The following is a 22,045-nucleotide window of genomic DNA, read 5'->3' on the forward strand; positions in this document are numbered from 1 at the left end:
CCTGTCTTGGGTGTCCCACAAATGTTGAGGTTTGTTTTTTTCAATGAATGGCTAGAAGTCACAGCTTTGGATTACCCAGTCAATGTTAGGAAAGTTAAAACCTCCCACCAACCTCTCCTATCTAGTACTTAATTATCTGCTAACGATTGGAGGGGCCTATAATAGCCCCATCAAAGTAATAATTCCTTTCTTCTTTCTGTTCTACCCATATAGCCTCACTGGGTGATCCTCCCACCAAATATCTTTACTAACAGAAAATAACTTTGGTTTGACGGCATGTGGAACATAATGTGCAGTTTTGGTCATCCCATTACATGAACATTATGGAGGTTTTTGAGAGGGTCAAGTCAAGTCAAGCCACATTTATTTATATAGCACATTTAAAAAACAACTCTCGTTGGCCAAAGTGCTTTGCATTTGTTATAAGAATAGTATAAACAAACTACATACAAATATTCAGATTCAATTTAATTGTGATTGTCAGTATACAGTACAGAGACAACTAAATGCATTTATGCAATATACATATAACCCTCACTCAGTGGACGTCAGGAAAGGCTTGGGAGTATAGATAAGATTTTAGTCTTGACTTAAAGTAGTCGATGGAGGGGGCAGTTCTGATGGGAAGGGGGATGCTGCTGTTCCACAGTCTAGGGGTTGCAACCACAAAGGCGCGGTCGCCCCTAAGCTTATGCCTAGACCGTGGGATATTCAGCTGCCCCAAGTCGGCCGATCTGAGGGACCTGGAGGTGTAGTGGTAGGTGAGAAGACTTTTAATGTAGGAGGGGGCAAGCCCATTGAGGGCTTTGTAGACATAGAGGGACATGAAATGTATACAGAACCGCACAGGGAGCCAGTGGAGGGAGGCCAGGATCGGGGTGATGTCCGTTTTTCGGGTGCCCTTCAGGAGTCTCGCTGCGGCGTTTTGGACCAGTTGCAGGCGGGACAGGGAAGATTGGCTGATGCCAGTGTAAAGAAAGTTGCAGTGATGCAGTAAGGTGCAGAGAGGTTTACCAGAATGCTCCTGGATTAGGGGATATTGCTATTTGGAGAATTTGGACAAATGTCATTGTTCTCAGTGGCTGAGGGGACACCTAATAAAAGTTGATAAAATTATTAGAGTATACTTAAAATAGACAGAATAATTTTCCTAGTGTGAATATGTCAAATAACAGAGGGCGTAGCTACATGGTCAGGGGGACACCAAAAGCTGGAGTAACTCGGTGGGTCAGGCAGCATCTATGGAGAAAAGGAATAGGCGATGTTTCAGGTCAAGTATTTTCTTTAGAGGGAGATTGTTTAAATGGGTGGGATCAGTTTAAAAAAAAAAAAAAAGAGTTGTCAATGTGTGGAATGAGCTGCCAGGGGTGGTGGTGATGCAAACAAATAATTTAGTGGCATTTAACAAGCTTTTGCATAGGTATGTGAATATGTCAGCAATGGAGGGAGGTAGGGTGTGTAGTTTAAGTGGATATCATGTTTGACACAGATAGTGTGGGCCGAAGTGTCTGTTCTGAGGCCGTTATGTTCTCCATCATCAAAATGCCGATCACATCTCCCTTTACCTATACCTCAATTAAGCCTGTAGCAGCTCAACCCTGGAATGCTAAACTGCCACTTGCCCTTCTCACATTCATGTTAATTATGGCTTCAATAATACAGTCCCTGAGCTAATCCACACCTGAGCTTGTTTGCTTCACCTATAAAGCCTCTTACATAGATATAGATACAATTTAAGTCACTGGTCTTTCCTCTCTTTGCTGTGCTGCTAGCTGTCCTGTCCACTAAATGTGTTCTTGTTGACTACAGTGTTTACTCCCACTTCTTATCTGCCTCATTTCTGCTCTGGGACCCACCTGCTGCCAATCTAGCTGAAACTCTCCTGAGTAGCATGTAACTCTCCCAGGATATTAGTGCAACCTGTTCCTCTTGTGCAGGTCGCCTTAGCCCCAGAAGAGATTCCAGTGACCAAATAAACTGAATTCCTGCATCAGCTCCTCCACTAAGTATTCATCTGGCCTATCCAATTTCTGCCCTCACTACCATGTGGCACTGGGAGTAATCCAGAGATGAATACCCTTGAAGTCCTGCAGTTTTAACCTCTTTCCTAACTTCTTGTATTCACTCAATTTTTCAGCACTCAACAATGTGGATGACCCAGAGTGCATTCAATTCCAGCTCCGGATCATCGACATGGTCAGTCTGGAGTTGCATCTGAGCACTTTCCACAGGTGTGGTCACCAGGTACACTGGAGGTTGCCTGATCTCACACATCTTGCAGGAGGAGCATAGTACTGTCCTAACAACAATTCAGCATTCAATGCAATCATCCCCACCAAGCTCCAAGACCTGGGCCTCTGTACTTCCCTTTGCAACAGGATCTTTGACTTCCTCAACAGCAGACCGCAGTCCGTACAGATCTGTAACATTTCCTCCTCACTAACCATTAACACAGGTGCACCTTAAGGCTACGTGCTTAGTTCCCTGCTCTATACTAATGACTGCTCCAAAGCCATCTATAATTGTGCTGAATAAATACAGAAGCGCTGGCACAATTGCATCTTTATGCTGGGTGCAGTGGTCATTGTTGTAGCATCACCAAACATGTATTCTATCTCTCTCCTGTACACGGACTCTTCATTGTGACAACAAGGTCCAGCTCAACATCAACAAAACCAAGGAACAAAAGAGCAAGTCAGGAGACCACATGCCGGATTTGATTGGTGGGTCAGCAGTGAAGAGAGTTAGCAGCTTCAAAGTCCTGGGAGTGAACATCTTGAATAACCTGTTTTGGGTCCAGCACATAGATGCAATCGCAAAGGTATGCCAGTTGACTCTCACAATTTTAAAGATTTTTGGCATGACACCAAATATTCCAACAAACTTCTGCTGTAGTAAGTATTCGGATTATTTGCATTATGGCCTGGTACGACAATCCCACCTCATACGGGTCCATCACAGGTACAGCTCTAGCCACCATCAAAATCATCTACAGGAAGCATTGCCTCACGAAGGTTCATTGATCATCAAGGATCCCACCATCCAGGCCAAGCCTCTACTTGCTACAAACTGGCACAGCAGCAAGTTTGGCAAGAGCTGCATTCCTACAACTGTCAGGCTATTGAATCAACCTGCACAACTGTAATCCCTCCTGGACAACAGAGTACCACGGACCACATCTTGTGCACTACCATGTTACGCAGCATCAGGCAAGAGCAAGCCTCCTGACAATTACTACATCCACTGACTGCACTGATAGGTGTCACTTCCAAACTAGGTATGCAGACAGTATACCAACCAACAGAGGGAAAAATCCAATTCAAACTTAATTATCGCTCGATTCCTTTAGCCCTAAGAGCCAAATCTAACTCTCTCTTGAAAACATCCAGTGAATTAGCCTCCACTGTCTTCTGTGGCAGGGAATTCCACAGTTTCACAACTCTCTGGGTGAAGAGGTTTTTGCTCATCTCAGTCCTAAATGGTCTACCCCTTATTCTTAAACTGTGACCCCTGGTTCTGGACTCCCCCAACATCAGGAACATTTTTCCTGCATCTAGCCTGTCCAATCCTTTAAGAATTTTATATGTTTCTATAAGATTCCTTCCCATCCTTCCATATTCCAGTGAATATTAGCCCAGTCGACCAATTCTTTCATCATACGTCAGTCCCGCCATCCCGGGAATTAACCTGGTGAACCTATACTGCACTCCCTCAATAGCAATAATATCCTTTCTCAAATTAGGAGACCAAAATTGCACACAATACTGCAGTAGGAACTCCTTGCTCCTAACTCCAATGAATATTTATGAAATATTTTATGGGGCCTATTCAAGGACAGGATATTTGCAATACGTTCTTGCCTTGCCAAAGACAACTACATCCCATGAGTGAACAAAAATGCTACACAAAAAAACAAACGCAACTCAATAAATATGCTCCACACTATGTGTGAAAGCAAGTATGCAAATGTAAAAACTCTTTCAGTGGTCTTATTTCTAGCTATGAGATTATTTTAAGAGTTTCAAATAGGATGAGTTGTAACTTTAAGGTGAACTTCAATAAAAAAACATGCAATTAACAGCACCAACATAAATGTGAACATTATTTCTAAAGGCATATGCCATTTTCTTTAACACAGGTTCACAGCATTCAAATGGAAACAAAGCACAGAATTATCAAAATTTCTAAAGTGTATACCAGAGAGCCATTGAGTCTGTGTGTATATAGTCCTAGTAGAAATGGGGCAGTACTGAAACTTCCAGGATGTATATAATGGTTGTAGTTCATTGGCAAAGCATGTTGGAGATAGAGGCTATAAGTTTGTTAATTTCAAAGAAGTTATACAAACGAAGGCTCTGCATTTTGAGGGGGCAGTGGGGGAGTGAGATTTCAATATCATAGTGCATTATAAAAGTGAGATTTCAATATCATAATGCATTATTAAAGTATACCGGGAGCACTAACCTTGAGCTAGGTCTACATTGCACATGCGGGAGTCACTCAAAATTCAGGACCAAAGTCTGCACATAAGGGTAAAAGGTACAAATGTCAGGTCCAATGAACTCTGGATGTCAAAGGATATTGAGGGCAGGATAAAGATGAAAAGGGCGTCATATTGCAGAAAACAGAAAAGTCTATTCAGAAGTCTAGGTCATTAAAAATAGTAATAAAAAAGAAACCAAAAGGACAAAGGGAGGCACTGTGGTGCCTCTAACACTATCACTGGTGGACTTGATTAGGGAAAATCCCAAAGCATTTTCATGGCAATAATCCAGACAGGTTTGACCTAACGTCCAGTGCCGTTTTGTGTGGAGTTTGTGCGTTCTCTTTGTGACTGAATGGGTTTCCTATGGGTGGTCTGGTTTCCTCCCACACCCCAAAAATGTGTAATTTATTAGGTTAATCGACCACTTGCTCCTAGTGTGCAGGTGAATGGGACAATCTAGTGATAAGTTGATAACCAATGGAGAATAAAAATATAAACAATGTAAATGGGTGCTTGATGGTCACCGCAGAGAACCCATATTTGTGATGTATAATACTGATTGAATTTTGAAGAGATTACAGAGAGTATTGATGAGGGGAGTGGTGATGATATGGTCTCCCTCAACTTTGATGAACCTGGTCCAAAAGATACGAGCTCATGTGATCCAGGGCAAGTTGACAAATTGGATCCAAAGTTGCCATGGTTGGAAAAGGCAAAGGGTGATGATGAAGGATTGTTCAGTAGAATTGTCGAGCATGAGGAGTTGATTAGTTAGTAAGATGAGCAAAGCAATTTAATCTTACTAAGTGCAGGATGACGTACTGTGGAGGCATTAAAAAGCATAGGAAATAAACAATGAATGGTGGGAGCTAATGGAGTACTGAGGAACAGAGAGATCTTGGTGCACATGTCCGAGTATCCCTGAAGGTAGCAGTACAAATAAAAACGGCCAAGAAGTCATAGGAAAACTATCCTTCATTGGCCAGGGCATAGAATGCAAGAATAGGGAAGTTGTGGCACTACTTAGTAAACTATTGGTTAGGCCACAATTGGTTGGCTAACAATAGTGTAGTAGCCATTTAGCTTAACTCAACATGTTATAACCATAACCAGTTACCTTTAAATTCTATCTGCCTGTAATTATGTGCGTGGGATTTATACGTAGTCTGAGGCGTGTTTGCGGCTGGGATTCTGGCGCTGCCTCCCAAGAAGTTTAGTTTAGTTTGAAGAAGTTCGGGGAAGAGATATAGTTTTTGACCATGCACGAGCATGACCACGAATATGATTGAAATGTACTTATACAAGAAGCTAGTATGAATTATCTTACGGTTTGTACTACACAATAAATAAACTATTAATCAAGAGACTGTTTTTGGAAGATTTATCTTTAGACGACATTGAATGACGTGGAGAGCTTGTGGGTGCATATTAATTACCTTCTGATCCTCGGTCCTCAGTAACTATCAAGGACTAAATCCTTGAGACAATGTAATATCTGTCACAAATAGAAAGGACGCAATTGCACTGGAGAGGGTGTTGAGGAGATTCACCAGATCGTTGCCACAGATGAAGACTAAGTCTATTTGGTTATTTTATTTTGCAGCAGAAGAGATATGCAAAAGTATGAGATACAACGATGGGGTAGATGGTAAGAAGCTTTTCCCCACAGCAGAGATATCTAAAACTAGAGGGCATAGGTTTACAGTAAGGAGTTTATAGCCCACCTGAAAGATAACTTTTTTTACCTGATGTGTAGTTGGAATCTATAATGCACTGCCTTAGTGAGTGGTGGAGACAGAGACTCTCACTACATTTCAAAAGTATCTCGACGCGCAATTGAATTGTCAAGGCATAGAAGGTTTTGGCCAAATGTTAAATTTAATTAGTATAGAGAGGTACTTTGATGGTCGGTACAATCATGGTAGGCTAAAGGCCTGTTGCTGTGTTGTACGACTAACTCTTTGCAACTGTATGATTGGCTCCATAGCTTCAATATATATCTAGACCATTTTAATCTCACAGTTAATTTTGATATATGAAATAAGTCTTTGGTAGTTGAAGACACTTTAATACATACTGCAAGTTCAAGATTGGAGCTCTTTCCTGGATTGAATAATTGATTCATCTGGTCGTAAGTATAACTTGCAATAACATTTAATCACAAATTAAGGCTAGTTTTCCCACTAATGACAAATGTTTGCTTTGCATTGAACCATTTAGTTTTTCTTTTTGAATATGAGAGATATGAATAAAATATTGCACATAACTTCATGACATTTAATAAGCTTTAATGCTTAAAAGCTTTACCTCATTTACTCTTTGGTGTAGATTATCAAATGAAGGATCATCTCCTCCCAATAATCGTGTTCTGTTTTCACTTGAAGGGTCCACTAAAATCTTCTCAAGACTTTGGACTTTGTCTTGAGACAGTTCAAGCTGCAGATGAAATAATTGTAAAGATTAAGATTAGATAAATGATCTTTATTGCTTAATTAGTACATTTGATGTACAAATGCTAATATAAATAAAATGGCAAAACATTCGCTGTGCCTCTCCTGTTATTAAATTGGAATTTCTAGCCCAAAGTTTTTAATCTATTAACAGTTATTATTCCATGGAAGAATAATTATACAAGCTACAGGCTGAAAAATCTTTGCTCCTGATGGACTTCATCCTAGGGTCTTAAAGAAAGTATTTTCTTCTGTGGCAGAGATTTCCACAGGTTCAAAACTCTCCGGGTGCAAATGTTTTTCCTCATCTCAGTCAGAAATGGCCTCCCCTTTATTCTTAAACTGTGACCCCTGTTCTGTATTTGCCCATCATGGGGAACTTTTTTCCTGCATCTAGCCTGTCCAATCCTTTTAAAGAATTGTTTATGTTTCTATAAGATCCCCTCTCAGCCTTCTAAATTCCAGTCAACCCATTCTTTCATCATATGTCAGTTCCACCATCCCGGGAATTAACCTGGTGAACCTACACCCTCAAATAGCAATAATGTTCTTCCTCAAATTAGGAGATCCAAATTGCACACAATGCTTCACGTGCGGCCTCACCAGGGCCCTGTACAACTGCAATAGGACCTTCTTGCTCCTAAACTCAAATACTCTCGCAATGAAGGCCAACCTGCCATTAGCTTTCTTTACAGTCTTCTGTACCTGCATGCTTACTTTCAGTGACTGATGTACAAGCACACCCAGGTCTCGTTGCACCTCCCCTTTTCCTAATCTGACACCATACAGATAATAATCTGCCTTCCTATTCTTGCCACCAAAGTGGATAGCCTCACATTTATCCACATTTTACTACATCTGCCATGCATCTGCCCATTCGCCCAACCTATCCAAGTCACCCTGCAGCCTCATAGCATCCTCCTCGCAGCTCACACTGTCACCCAGCTTCGTGTCGTCCACAAACTTGGAGATGTCACATTTAATTCCCTTGTCTTAATCAGTAATATATATTGCAGATAACTGGGGTCCCAGCACCGAGCCATGCGGCACCTCACTAGTCACTGCCTGCCACTCGGAGAAGGACCCGTTAATTCCTACTCTTTGCTTCCTGTCTGCCAACCAGTTCTCTATCCAAGTCAATACCCTACTCCCAATACCACATGCTTTATTTTGCACAATAATCCATGTGTGGGATCTTGTCAAAGGCTTTTTGAAAGTCCAAATACACCACACCCACTGACTCTCCCTTATCCATTCTACTTGTTACATCCTCAAAATACGCCTGAAGATTAGTCAAGATTGGAAAGAACCGGGCACAATGAAAGTAAAATGTAAATTAGACAGTCACCCGCAATGCATGTTCTTGTACTGAGAGCTCAGCAACTTCCTGTGAATCAAATAATCATTTTACAAAGATGGATTAAATTTCCCAACCTCTTGTGAAAGTGTTGGCACAAGAAGAGAATTTCCAGCTGTAAGCTACAACATGAGTTGATCTGTTACATTTCAAATTTATGTGAAAATGTTACAACTTGGCAACTTACTTTAAGTAAAGTAGTTTATATTGTTAACAATCTAAGAATTACCCACTCTGAATTTATGTTGAGATGTTTCAGCTTTCAGAGCTAACCAGGCAAATGTTACGTTTTTTCCACATTAGTCACATACACACACATCAAAAATAATAAGGTCAATAATACAAAATCATATTGTTGCAGAAAGGGCAAAGAAAATGTCAAAGATAATGAGTGGTCTGGTTCAAAGTGGCATTTCTATGATGTGTAATACTTTTCCCTGGTCTATGCTGCTGAGTACGACAGTTGCACTATGGCACTGAGTGTTCATTTTTACTCATAGATAAGCAATCATAAGATCAGTGGCCTGACCAGCATAGGGGAGGTAGTGCATTAGCTACTATCCCTTTACTTCTATGATCATCTGTACATTTTCCATCTTCTAAAATGCAAAACTATAAAAGAAAAAATACAATGGCAGGCATTTGTACACAGCTCTTTATTAACAGCAAAACTCTTTGTGTTATCCTCAAGTCATATAAAGGACCTATGTGTTGTAGTAGTTGTAAGTGTGTTGTAGTGTGGCTAGGTTCAGCTCCAATTCAATAATTAAGTTTGCTGATGACACTGTGGTGGTGGGCCTGATCTCAGACAATGATGAGAGGGCCTACCGGGAGGAGGTGGCTGATCTAGCACTCTGGTGCCAGGAGAACAGCCTCCTCTTGAACATCAAAAAAACAAAGGAGCTGATCATGGACTTTAGGAGGGCACATCATCCGAGGACGTACACTCCATTGAGTATAAATGGGGATCCTGTGGATAGGGTGAACTGTTTTAAATATCTGGGAGTCCACATATCTGAGGATATGACATGGTCATCACACGCCTCAGCACTGGTGAGTAAGGCAAGGCAGCGCCTTTACCACCTCAGGCAATTGAGGAAATTCAGAGTGTCTCCGAGGATCCTCCAGTGCTTCTACGCAGCGGCGGTGGAAAGCATCTTGTCCGGGAACATTACCATCTGGTTCGCGAATTGCTCTGCCAAGGACAAGAAGGCTCTGCAGAGAGTAGTGCGTTCGGCCGAACGCACTATGGGAACTTCACTCACCCCCCTGCAGGAACTATACAACAGGAGGTGCAACTCCAGAGCAAACAAAATCATGAGAGACCTCTTCCACCCCTGCAACGGACTGTTCCAGCCGCTACGGTCAGGCAAACGCCTCCGTTGCCATGCAGTGAGAACGGAGAGGTTGAGAAGGAGTTTCTTCCCAGAGGCAATTCGGACTGTAAACGCCTTTCTCACCAGGGACTAACTGTACAGAACGTTTTTCCTTCTATTATTTATTATGTAAAATAATATGTGTGTTATGATTGTGTTTATAATTTGTTTGGTTGTTTTGTTGTTCCGCGAGCATTGCCACTTTCATTTCACTGCACATCTCGTATGTGTATGTGGCAAATAAACTTGACTTGACTTGACTTGACTAGTAACCATGTTAAACTGTATAAATTGTTCACGCCAGGTACAAAAATATAGTCATTGCAAAGATTGAGTGTATTAGATAGAATACAGGTCTGATATGGAGGAGTACAACTGCACCAATGATAAGAGTTTTCTCTCAGTGATGGTTACCCTGTTGTTTCCTTCCAAATAGTCTGTATGCTATGAAAAATGGAATACCCAAATCCTTTTTACAGGAAAGCAAAGATGCAGCATAACAACATTGAAATGTGCAGAACAAGAAACACTACAGCATAAGGCAGTACCTCTCTCGACCCATCAAAGAACTAGAACACTTATTTAAGATTCCAATGGGCCTCTTGATGACCATTTTACAGAGCCATGTCCCTGGTGTGTAGGAATGAGTAAACTTTGGCAAACTGGAAAATCTTCTACTTCAACAGGTCTATGTCCGCAACCCTTGATTTTCTTAATGCCGGGAAATCCATTGATCTCTCTACTGATTGAACACAATGACTGAGCCTCCACGCCCCTCTGAAGCAGTGAACTCCACAGGTTCACCATTGTCTAGTTGGAGAAACCACCTCTCTCTTAGATCAGGATACCAATGCCGTGCGCAGTTCATCAAGGCCCTACTGAATTGCAGTAAAAATAATTTATTCCTGTAAGAGTCATGAGGTGCCTTGCATGAAGATGTCAGCCAGAACTAATTTAGGAATGACAACTGCCAGCTCTAATTTGTTAACATTGCTTCTTGTGTTTTCAATACTTTTTCAATTCTTCTTACTTCCCCTCTTTCCTATTTTGAAAATTGTTTCCCATCTTGATTTTTTTTTTTTATTAATCATCATTCACATTTCACTTTGTCAACAACTTTTCCAAAGTTATGGGACTAAATAATTTACCATCCACATTTTGTTAACCGTATCCTCAAAGAACAAACTCTATCTTGGTACACATGACAATGTCTATAATAATCCAATACCAATCTTTTCTTACCTCTCTCTGTAATATGGCCAAATGTTTCCCCATTTCCTGTTTACATGGTATATCTTTGCGCAAATTTTGAATCTTTCTTGTTTCTTCTGCCAGTTGAATTTTCAAAATCCGTTTTTCTTCCTCAATACTATGTAACTCCACATCTCCATTACTTATCAATGAATCCTGAATGCTTAACTTCTCGTAGAAAATACAAACCTCTTCCTCCCGTTCAATTAATTGTATTCCTCTGTAAACAAAACAAAAAGACAATCAGGTTTTTGTTTACAAAGTCTCATTTGTTCAGTTTGGCGTACAAGAAAAAAATGCAATATACTATATTCAAAAATATTTGTCTCTTATGGCAATGCTCTGGGATGATTTTTTTTTAATGGTTTACTGATTTATGGAGCCAAAAGCAGCATTACTTAGTAGTCTGTGTACGGTTGTGATATTTTATGTTCTTCCACAAAAAACTGCCAGGATTTACCAGCATAAGTACCAATTAATAGCTTTGAATGTTACTGAATGCAGGTTACAGTAATTTCTTTTGACAGTTAAACTAGATGAACTGTTCATCAAATTTTCTTCAGTTGTTACATCGGTGGGACTCATTTTACGACACTTCATCTGATGTGGGCTTTTTGTTGCTTTTGACCCTGCTGCTAGGAATCCAAACTCCTTTATTGATAAATCGTATAATTGTACAGCATGAAAACAGACCATTTGGCCAAACTCATCAATGATGACCAGTGGCACATTCCCTACTAAACCTAACGCCCAGCGCTTGGTCCATAGTCCATGACGCTGAACCAATTTAAGTGTTCATCGAGACGCATCTTAAATGCTGTAAGCAACCCAGCCTCAACCACTGTTTCAGGCAGTACACTCCAGGTGTATATAAAGACAGGTCCCTCACATCTTCTCTGAATTTATTCCTCCTTACTTTAAACCTATGTCCTTTTGTTTTATTTATTTCTGATATGGGGGAAATAGGATGGAATTCATGTCCTTGCCTCATGAATGCATCACCTCACATTTGCCTGGGTTAAACCTTATCTACCATTTAATTTAGTTTATTTAGTTTAGGTTATTGTCACATATACTGAGGTAGTGAAAAGCTTTTGTTGCATGCGAACCAGTCAGCGGAAAGACTATACATGATTATAATCGAGCCATCCACAGTGTACAAATACATGATAAAGGGAATAAAGTTCTCTGACATTACATTTTTCAGTCCATCAAGCAATGTAAATTGCCAGATATGATTTCAATAAACTTGCTTCTGGAGCATAAATCCACACTGTACAGGTATCTAATCACTAACTGGAATTGGTGTGCTTTCTGTCATATAATGTGGTTTGTAATACAAATTGTGTTGGTCTGTGGGAGATAGCTTGGAGAAATGTATATGTGTATAATCTATTAAATACTTTATGAACTACAGGCAGCAAACAAGCCACATGTTACCAGAAGATGAAAATACTTAGTAAGAAAAGGGAAGGAAATGGGTTATGAAATACGATAGTACATTTGTACACAATTTCCTCTTTAAAATTCCCCTGACACTGATTATATTTTTTGTAATTTCTACCAAGAACTTCTAATTTTTTACTTGCATCAGACTGCTCCCCTCCTAGAGCTATTAATTGACCAAAAACACTTGGTACGACTCAGCAGGTCTAACCAAATAGGAGGCATACCACATTTTCTAGTCAACAATGTCAATGTTTCCTCTCTTTTATTTTTCTTGATGTCAACTATTAAAAATATCAATAACCATATAAACTTTGACAAGTCTTTTGACAAATTACCTTTCATTGCGATTCTGAACAATAGACTCATATTTTTTCCGTAGCTTTATCATATCCTCTTCAGCCTGGTTAATCAGACTACTAAGTTTGACAATTGTTATCTTTTGTCCTTCTCTCTTTTCTCCCAATTGTCGAAGTACTTGGTCCAATTTGCAAATTGCCCTCCTCAGGCTGTCCCTAATGACGTAGCTGTTTGAATGCTTTAACTTATATTTTTGCAGCTGACTGTAGTGGAAATAAAATTAAATTGTACATATGAATCATTTACTTAATTTTCATTCACATCTAATGTCTACTTGAACAGTTAGGATGCTAAGTAATATGTAATTTTGTGCTGGTGTTTAATAAATACCTTTCACTTCCACCTGCTGCTTTAGTTTGAACGCAAAAATAAATTTTGCAGGTAAAATTGGAGTGGCAATGAATATAGCGTGTGGCAGCACCAATACAGAAGTCAAATAATTGTATTTGTTTTCAAACCAGCAAAAATCTGCACCCAGTAGAACATTTTCATTACAAAATTGTATATGTAACAAATAAAGAGTCCTTAGATTCTTTATCCTAGAGGCAATGCAAGTCATATTGTATTTAAGTTGTAATCATATTTCCAAATATAGACAGTCAATTCTGGACTGGATGTTAAATATACTTCAATGATTAGTAAAATGCTAATTACAAATAAAACGATGATCATTCCAGAGTATGGGAAAATGGAAGAGGAATTTCAATTTCATAATAATTATTGAATGATCAGCCATTATTGAAGGCACATCATTTATTGTTTTTCATTTTAGTAGAGTTGATATGAATTGAGGGAATTGGCATTCAAACCAGGTTTGTACCTCAATGACTTGTTTGAATGTGACTGGGTAATACCAAAATGATCCTAACATTTATCTATTTCTCTTTCATTGACAGCATTTCTCACTTCACTTTTATCAACAGCAGTTGAAACTGGATGTGCTTCAATTGTTGTTTCACCTCTGAAAGGGGATATGAATGGGGAACATGTTCAAGAGATATAGCATGACCTGACCACAATGATTATCTTCAGTTCGCAGGTTTTACCCTCAGATTTGAATGAATAAAAAATACCTACAACCTCAACAGCTGCTATTTCACTTTCACATTGTCACTTTGCTTCACAGGGGGTAGTATTGCGATAGGCAGCCTATCAAATTATTTAAGTGAGGGAGTGAGATAAAGCTGGCTTGTTGGTGCAAAGATGATTTTTGAATATTTGTGCCAAGTATGTGTGGATCCAGCAAGTATGAGAGCAAGGAAAGCAGGTGGTGAGTCACATCCAGGAAATGTTGGGCTGTGATTTAACAGAGCCGGACGGGAACTAGATACATGAAGGTAAATCATTGTCAGAGAAGTGGGAGATGTTCAGAGTTAGTGAGGGTACACATTTATGTTCCCAGGAAGCCTGCTGGAAGTTGAGGAGCAAACAGGATAGGATAACTTGAAAAGAGAAGCTTAAAATAGATACCAAGAGGTAACTATTGCCGAATGTCTAACTAAATATAGAAAATGTATGTAAAATTAAAGAGAAAATTAGGATGGCAAAGAGAATGCAGGTTAATTTTTGTAACTAATTAGATTGTCGATCTCCGAGAGAGGGTGTGTATATGGAACAGTTACTGTATATATCAAGCTGGATGTACTTCCACTGATGCATTAGCAGTTGGGAAATTGTCAAGATCAATGTGTAAAAAATGCTAGTCTTTCCAACATATTAGTTCATGGGAACATGGACAAAGAAAGGAATGCATGGAAAACAATGCAGCTCATGAAACAGCTAAAGGATAGCACCTCTTACAAAATATGATCACAGTTCTAAATTAATACTTTGTATTTGGACATGAAGTTAAGACTGAAAAGTGTTAAATATTAGTTATGATTAACATATAAACAGAGCAATAGAGGAGTCCAACAGCTTGCAAAGTAGAACATTGCCAAGCCCAAGTTAAGTTATGCTATGCTCTTAAAAGGGAGAAAATGATCAGTGGCTCTAATTTCATTTTCAAATAGTGTCTGGTTATAAACATGGTGTCAAAGCATGGAACACTGCTAATGTGCAGCAGGTGATTTAGCGTGTGTTCTAAAATATGGTTTATTTTAGTTAATCATTAAATAGTGGAGAGGGCCTCACTTCTGGCCCTATTAATTCAATAAATGTAAGCCTCACTGATTATTCTCAGTGATGTATTCTTCCAGCACAATGATGGATGGATACATCAGGGATGAACAATGGAAGATTTCTCTGTACTTTTTCAACAATGATTAAAATAAATCATATTTTAATTTGGATTGATAGATATTTCAGATTATATAAAATATATTCAAAACTGTAACTTACATGCAAAGTAAAAACATGACAACATCGGAAGATCACAAATCATTCACAGCGATTTCCCAAATACACACAATTAGATTTTGCTTGTAAATTATGAATTCTTGTTTCTAGTTCACAGTAATGCACCATTCTGCATAGTAGTTCCTCATTACTTTAGATCTTATTTCAAATGTACCTGTCTTTGACCAATGTAGTGGTCCTAAGAATCTCAGTTTCATTCTGTAGAATCTTGATCTTCTCTCGCTCTTCTGCAGATTCCTGTGCTGCACTTTGTATGAGGTTGACATACTTGTTTCTCTCATTTTTGATGATCTGATAGATTTTAGTAAAATTATTTATGCTACAATAAAAGAGAACACAATATTTTCCTTTGGTTAGACTGTCAAATGACAAGCGTAATTTCCTTTTGAGAAAATTAATGCAGTCTGAAGAAGGATCATGACCCAAAACATCACCTGACCATTTCTTTCCACAGATGCTGCCTGGCCTGCTGAGGTCCTCCAGAATTTTGTTTTTGTTCCAACATCTGCAGTGTCTTTTAGACTTAGACTGTTTACAAATTGACTTTAGTAATACTTTTCTGAATGTGCCTATCCAAATCTACATAGGTCACTACCTGTATGATTTGACATGCATTTAGATTGTTACTATTGTGTTCTTATATAGTGGTGCAGAGCAGAAATAAATATTGAATGCTGCAATCCAACTTATTGAAATTGTTCCTATAGCTGGGAAACAAGATTTTCACACAGTACTCCAAGTGTGGTCCATCCAACGAATGTATAACTGCATCATGGTGTGCCAACTTTAGTACTTCATTCCCCTCTCATTGCAGGGAAGCAGCCAAACATTCTTTTGTTCATTCAAAGTCCATCTGACTTGCCACTTTTAGGGAACAGTGTTGCCTGTACTCTTAGATCTCTCTGTTCTGCAACACTGTCCAAGGCTCTATCATTTACTGTGTAGGTAACTATAGTTATGATTGGAATATGTTTTATTTTAATAAATCTAACATAAAAGTATATAAATTAGGAAATAATTAATTCACAGCATTTTTCAAGTTCAGACAACTTCAAATAAAAATAGTGGTGTGCATTTGAAAATGAGGTTATCCTCAAATAGAGATTTTATGCATATTTCTGCATCACTTAGTACCCATCAGAAAAGTTGATTTCCTTTGCCCTTGCATCTTTCTTGCCAACCTTCCTTACTCTCATGAGCAGTTTTCAACATGGACATTCCTGTTACAGTGAGATTTATAATTTAATTGGCCTGAAAAATTAGTTATTATTTACTTACAGAACAGCCAGGTCATGCTAACCTAGATTCCATGAAAGCAAGACAATTTAAAGGGTCAACACTCAAACTTCATTCTTTACTCTCACTAAGATCTGTGATGTCTTGTAATGTACAGTCTGCTGTGGAACAGCATCCCTCTTCCCATCAGAACTGCCCCCTCCATCGACTCCTTTAAGTCGAGACGTAAAACTCATCGCTACTCCCAAGCCTTTCTTGACGTCCTCTGAGCGAGGGCTATATGTATGTGGTGATGTTTGTATTTAATCTATGAACCACCGTTGTTTGTTATACTATTCTTATACCAATGTAAAGCACTTTGGCCAACGAGAGTTGTTTTTTAAATGTGCTATATAAATAAAAGTGACTTGACTTGACAGTCAGTCTGAAATACATTGCTTGAGAAGATGAAGATCATATTTATTCTCAGCTCCTGAACTTCCAGGCTGCTGACACTGGTCTCTGCCACTTCTCCTATTTTGTTGCTCATTGCTGCATGAGGAAAGTCACACAAAATCCCGACTCACTAGTGAAATATCAGCCTGTTCTTGCCCCACCAAACTTACTTCTTCCTCCCTTGACTCGACCCGTCCTCCTTGTGACCAGCTTCTTTTCACTTATACCATTGACAGCTCCAATGCACTCCACAATTTTGACAATTTCCAAATTCCTGGTCCCAATGGACTCACCTTTATTATGGACATATACCCTTGTTATCTTCCCATTCCACATCAGGATCATCTGATGGTCTCCACCCTTCTCCCATGAGCAGAGGCCCAACCAGTTCCCCATCACCAATGCACTCATTCACCCAGTTGAACCTGTTCTCATCTTAAACAACTTCTCCTTCCACTCCACCCGCATGTGCTCAATCTGCCTTTTTGTGAGATATGTGAAACAGTCTTTGTTTAAATTCTACCTGGGCCCATCCCCTCAATGCCTTTTCCAGTACACTAACGACTGAATCGGTGTGGGCTGCTGAACTTGTGCAAAACTCAACAGTTCGATTACTTTTGCTGCCCTCACCTTCACATAGTGAATCACTAACTTTCTTTTCGGGATTTCTTGGTCTTCGTCTCAGGAGATAAGCTAGTTTCCAACATCCATTACAAGGCCACTGATTCCCACAGCTTCATTCACCAAATGGAGATGGGGTGATCGCTTTGCAGTATATGCCTGCATACAGTCTGGAGTGGCTACCATAACTTCCTAATGTCTGCCCCTTTCATTGGTCATCCCACTACCAGTTTGATTTATTGGTCTGTGGCGTCCTGTACTCTCACAGTAAGGTACAATGCATGCTTGAGCAAGAGCACATCATTTTCTATGTGGACATGTTGCAGTCTTCTTGACTTAATATTAATTCAAATTCTACAACTTCAGGTAAGCTTGATTTTTCAGTCTGCATCAGTCACCCTTTTGCAGTATTGGTTCATCTTGCTTCCGGTCCTTCCCTTTTGTTGCTGTGGAAGAGGGGTATATGCTGGGTATGTACACCTGCTCTGCATTTTGGAATTTTCTCATTTCATTTTGCAATTTTCACATTTTTTGATCTGTTTTCTAACTGCTCTCATTCACTCATTGACCAGATAGCCTTGTTTTCAGCTAATCCCAGTGGTCACCCTGGGTTTACCCTATTAGAGACATCCCCTTCTTCCATCCTCACTGCAGCTTTATAAGCTTCTTATGGTCCCCTTTTCATTTCAGATAAGGGGGTTTTGGACCCCGAATCACAGTTTCTGTTTCTCTGTCCACCAATGTGGGTTGAGCTGCTGAGATTTCCAGCATTTTGTGTTTTCGTTTTATTGCAATATTTACTAGTGCAGAAGTCATTTGCCCCATTGCCACTTTTCCTAAATGGTACACACATGTCCTTCGAGCCCCCTGACAGGAGCACGTGATTGAAGCCCTGGAGGGTTGCCATGATGTCTGAAGGCAAAACGCATGCCTTCTACAGGCACTGCTCTCCACCAGTCTGTGAAGATCCCTCCAATGTCCTGGAAGTATTCTCCACACTATCCTCCCCCCGCACCCAATTATTGCAATATCCGTTCCGTAGCAATATTACCCCAGAGCTGGATGAGAGTCAACCACATGTGAAACATCTTGAGACACGTATAGGCCAGGCTGAGTAAGGACAGTAGATTCCCTCTCCTGAAAGGCACCAATGAACCATATGCCTTTTTATGACAACCCAGTAGTTTTTGTAGTTAATGTTACTGAGTGTAGTTGTTCCAAATTCCACAGAATTAACAGAATCTAAATTGCACAGTTGGCATATTAGATTTTGAACGATGGACTCCTGGTTATCGGGATGGCTGGATTACCTGTGCAGTATTTTAATTGCAATATTTATTGAGGTTTTTTGTGGTAAAACAAATACACCTGAAAGACAGATTTCTAAGAAAACAAAACGTAAATAGGAAAAAATATATATAACTATATATATAATCAGCATTCTTACCCAACCAGCATATGTTTAAGTTTCTTCGTGGAGTCATGTAAATTCAGTTTCTCCGTTTTCAGTTCTTCAATAGTTCGATCACGTTTTTGCTGTTTTAAAAACAACAAAAGTTACCATATTAAATTTGTGAACATGTAGAATACTACATGTCTGCACTTCTGAGAGTAATGTAGTGACTGTCTATGGTGACCATCATGCCCATCTACACTATTCCCACTTGCCTGTATTAATTCCATTTCCCTCTATGCCCTCTCAATTAAGTTCCAGCCCTGATGCCTCTGTGCAACAGATTTGTCCATCACATTGCCTTTAAACCTCCTTCCTCAGCTTAAAACAATGCCTTCTGGTTTTATATGCTCCTATTACGACTCTGGCTATCTACTCCATCCATCTGTATCTTTCATGATTTTATAGTGAGTTGAGTCATGCACTCGTCAAGGTACAATATGTATTTATTAAAGCACTCTTACAGCATTGGTTTGCAAGGTGTTACAGTAACTAGCAGCTATTCAGACTACATTACGTAAGCAAACTGCTCATAATAAAAACCGCATAGTTGACGGAGCTACTACCTACTAACAAGCACTACAATTGATTGGTAGGAAGTAACCAATCTACATCTTTCCTTGTGGAAACAAAATAAAGCATAGATACGTGGATACATGGTGGCTAAACAATACAGTAGCCGAAATGCTAGTAACGCATATGGGAGAGTATACATGGTTACACAAAATCACGGCTGACCCATCCGGCGCGTGTGCGGTACAAATCCGTGTCTTCTCCTTTCACCCATGAAGTGACTGGGGAGGGGAACGGGGATGTGACCGGGGACAGCACCAGAGCCCCGTCTGGTGGAGGTGGCGAAATAGGCGAGCTGGGCGCTGAACGCCGTGGAGAGGCCACGGGGGACACAGTCTCAGGCAGTGGGGATCAGTTGGCCTGGTAATGGGAGGAAATACAAAACGCGAGACCTCTGGATACGGAGTTGCAGGACGTGGTTCCTTCACAGGAAGGAGATGTTGACGGTTGCGTCTGTAAATGGCCCTGTCCGCGCTTACCAGGTTCTTTAGCAGGGTTGTGGATGTGACCCAGAAGGCCATAGACCTTGTTGGTCTGGAGACGAACAACCTGTCCACAGAAGTGGCCTACTGGACTTGTCAAAAAAACGTTTTGTGCATCATGCTTCAATTGTAGTTGTTTCTGGACCACGGGAGGAGAACGGACCTGTGGCTGCAAAAGGCGTTGGGGTACAGGCAGGTCAGCGTGGGTTTGGCAAGAAATCAGTCGTTGGGCTGGGGAACCCAGGAAGGGATCCCTGGCAATGTTCCTTAAATTGAGCAGGTCCAGGTAGACGTCGGATTTTACAAGATAAGAACGCTCCATTAGTTATTTTGCGCTTCGGACAGCCCGTTCGACGAGTGTTGGACTGCGGAAACTCAGGGCTGCTGGTGATATGTTGAAAGTCCCATTGTTGAGTGAAGTTTCTGAAAAGCTGGCTGGTGAATTGACTGCCGTTGTCGGATAGTAGGCGTGTAGGGGAACCGTGCATGGAGAAATGACGTTGCAACTTCTAGATAACTGCTTCAGATGTGATGGTTTGGAGTAACGTCCGGGACCCAAAATTACACTTCAGGGGATTGAGTTTGTGCTGGAGAATCCAGTGTGGGTTCGCACCTGTGTCGAAGATGCACCCCCTATTTAAGATGCTACATTTTGAAAAAAGGATGGCGGGACAGGATCAGGGGTTTGGTTTAGTCCAGGGGTCGGCAACATCACTTGTGTGCCCTGGGACTGGCTGCAGTTCCCAGATCCCTCTCATCCCTGGGACTGGCTGCAGTTCCCAGATCCCTCGCGTCCCCGAGACTGGCTACAGTTCCCAGGTCGCCTGCCCCGGGACTGGTAGAGAGAGAGAGAGAGAGAGAGAGAGAGAGAGAGAGAGAGAGAGCCCAAGATGGAGCAGTCAGCCTTCTGCCCAGTAGCTACCCGCCAACCACCACCTCCACCGGTTGCACCTGTGCCGAAGGACACATGGCGGGCTGGCGGGCCGGCCGGCAGAAGGCGTGGAGGTGGCGGCCGCACGCAGCCACCCGAGATACATCTCTCCCCTGGCCAGACTCACCACACGCTGTGAATGAACTCTCCTCCCCCAGCGGTGCTGTCCTTTTACAGCCGCTTCCCACTTTACAGCTGCTTCCCATCAGCTGCCAGCAATGAGGGATAGACTTGGCTAGCCTTCAGTACAGCAACATTGTTCTTGATGTTGCTGTGCTGAGGGATAGCTAAGTTTATCTTTCTTGGCTAACAACCTAACCTTCGGCCTCCAAGACGCAGGTAAATCTTCGTGCCTTATTTTTGGGTAAAAAAGTGTCTTGATTGCCAGGAAATACGGGGTACGTCAAAATACGACGTGCTGAGGAACTCAACGGGTCAGGCAGCATCTGTGGATTAGAGAGGCATTTCGAGTCAGGACCCCTCTTCAACTGTTAAAGTAAGGGGGAGAAAGCTGCAAAAGAGAGGTGGAGCAACGCTTGGCAAGAGACAGGTGGAGAGGGGGTTAATCGACAGATAGGTAGAGATAGTGACAACGGTAGAGAGAAGCATATTGGTGGGACAGTGGGAAGGAAAGAGACAGCGAATGAAGAAGAAAGAGGAGGAGGTGAAAGGGAAGAGGGAGAACTCAGAGATGGGATAGTGGGCAATGAGTATACAGAGGAGGGGGAAGGAACAGGATGACAGGTGTGTGGGAAATTATCCCCGTTCCCTCAGTTTGCAGACGTAAAATGTCTTCCCATTCTCTCCACGGATGCCTGACCCACTGAGTTCCTCGAGCACTTCGTTTTAGCTTAAGATTCCAGCATCTGCAGTCTCCTGACTCCATTTACACCGTATATGCTCAATATTTTATAATTTAATGAAAGAGAATGATAGAATAACAACTCATGTACCTGGATATTTATTAGATCTCTTGCTTTTTGATCTCTTTCGTCAGACCTGATCTGAGCAAGTCGGGTTAGATTTATGACGTCTTCACGGGCACGTCTTTGTTCTATAATGAGATTATCTTCTTCAACCAAACGCTTACGCAATAGATGAGCCTCTAGTTCAGTCAATGAAAGCTGCACGTACACAAAATTAGCATTTTAATAGTGAGATGTCAGAAATAAAATAGTTTATAATTAAAACTTTTACTAGGTTATGTTTTTATGAAACTTATTTATTGCC

General features: G+C 40.7%; 1 protein-coding gene across 5 annotated transcripts in view; it reads right to left on the reverse strand.

Annotated features, from left to right (window-relative positions):
* ccdc146 (coiled-coil domain containing 146) overlaps positions 1–22,045 on the reverse strand; it is an 87,857-nt gene that overhangs the window by 5,365 nt on the left and 60,447 nt on the right. For all 5 annotated transcript variants that reach the window (XM_055653144.1, XM_055653142.1, XM_055653145.1 and 2 more), the window contains 6 exons: positions 21,769–21,939; positions 18,824–18,912; positions 15,239–15,403; positions 12,705–12,929; positions 10,912–11,140; positions 6,794–6,922 (listed from right to left, as the gene is read on the reverse strand). In XM_055653144.1, coding sequence (XP_055509119.1) covers positions 6,794–6,922; positions 10,912–11,140; positions 12,705–12,929; positions 15,239–15,403; positions 18,824–18,912; positions 21,769–21,939 — 1,008 coding nt within the window. The remainder of the gene's footprint in view (positions 1–6,793; positions 6,923–10,911; positions 11,141–12,704; positions 12,930–15,238; positions 15,404–18,823; positions 18,913–21,768; positions 21,940–22,045) is intronic.

Source organism: Leucoraja erinacea, chromosome 22, assembly GCF_028641065.1.
Source record: "Leucoraja erinacea ecotype New England chromosome 22, Leri_hhj_1, whole genome shotgun sequence".
Classification (NCBI taxonomy): domain Eukaryota; kingdom Metazoa; phylum Chordata; class Chondrichthyes; order Rajiformes; family Rajidae; genus Leucoraja; species Leucoraja erinaceus.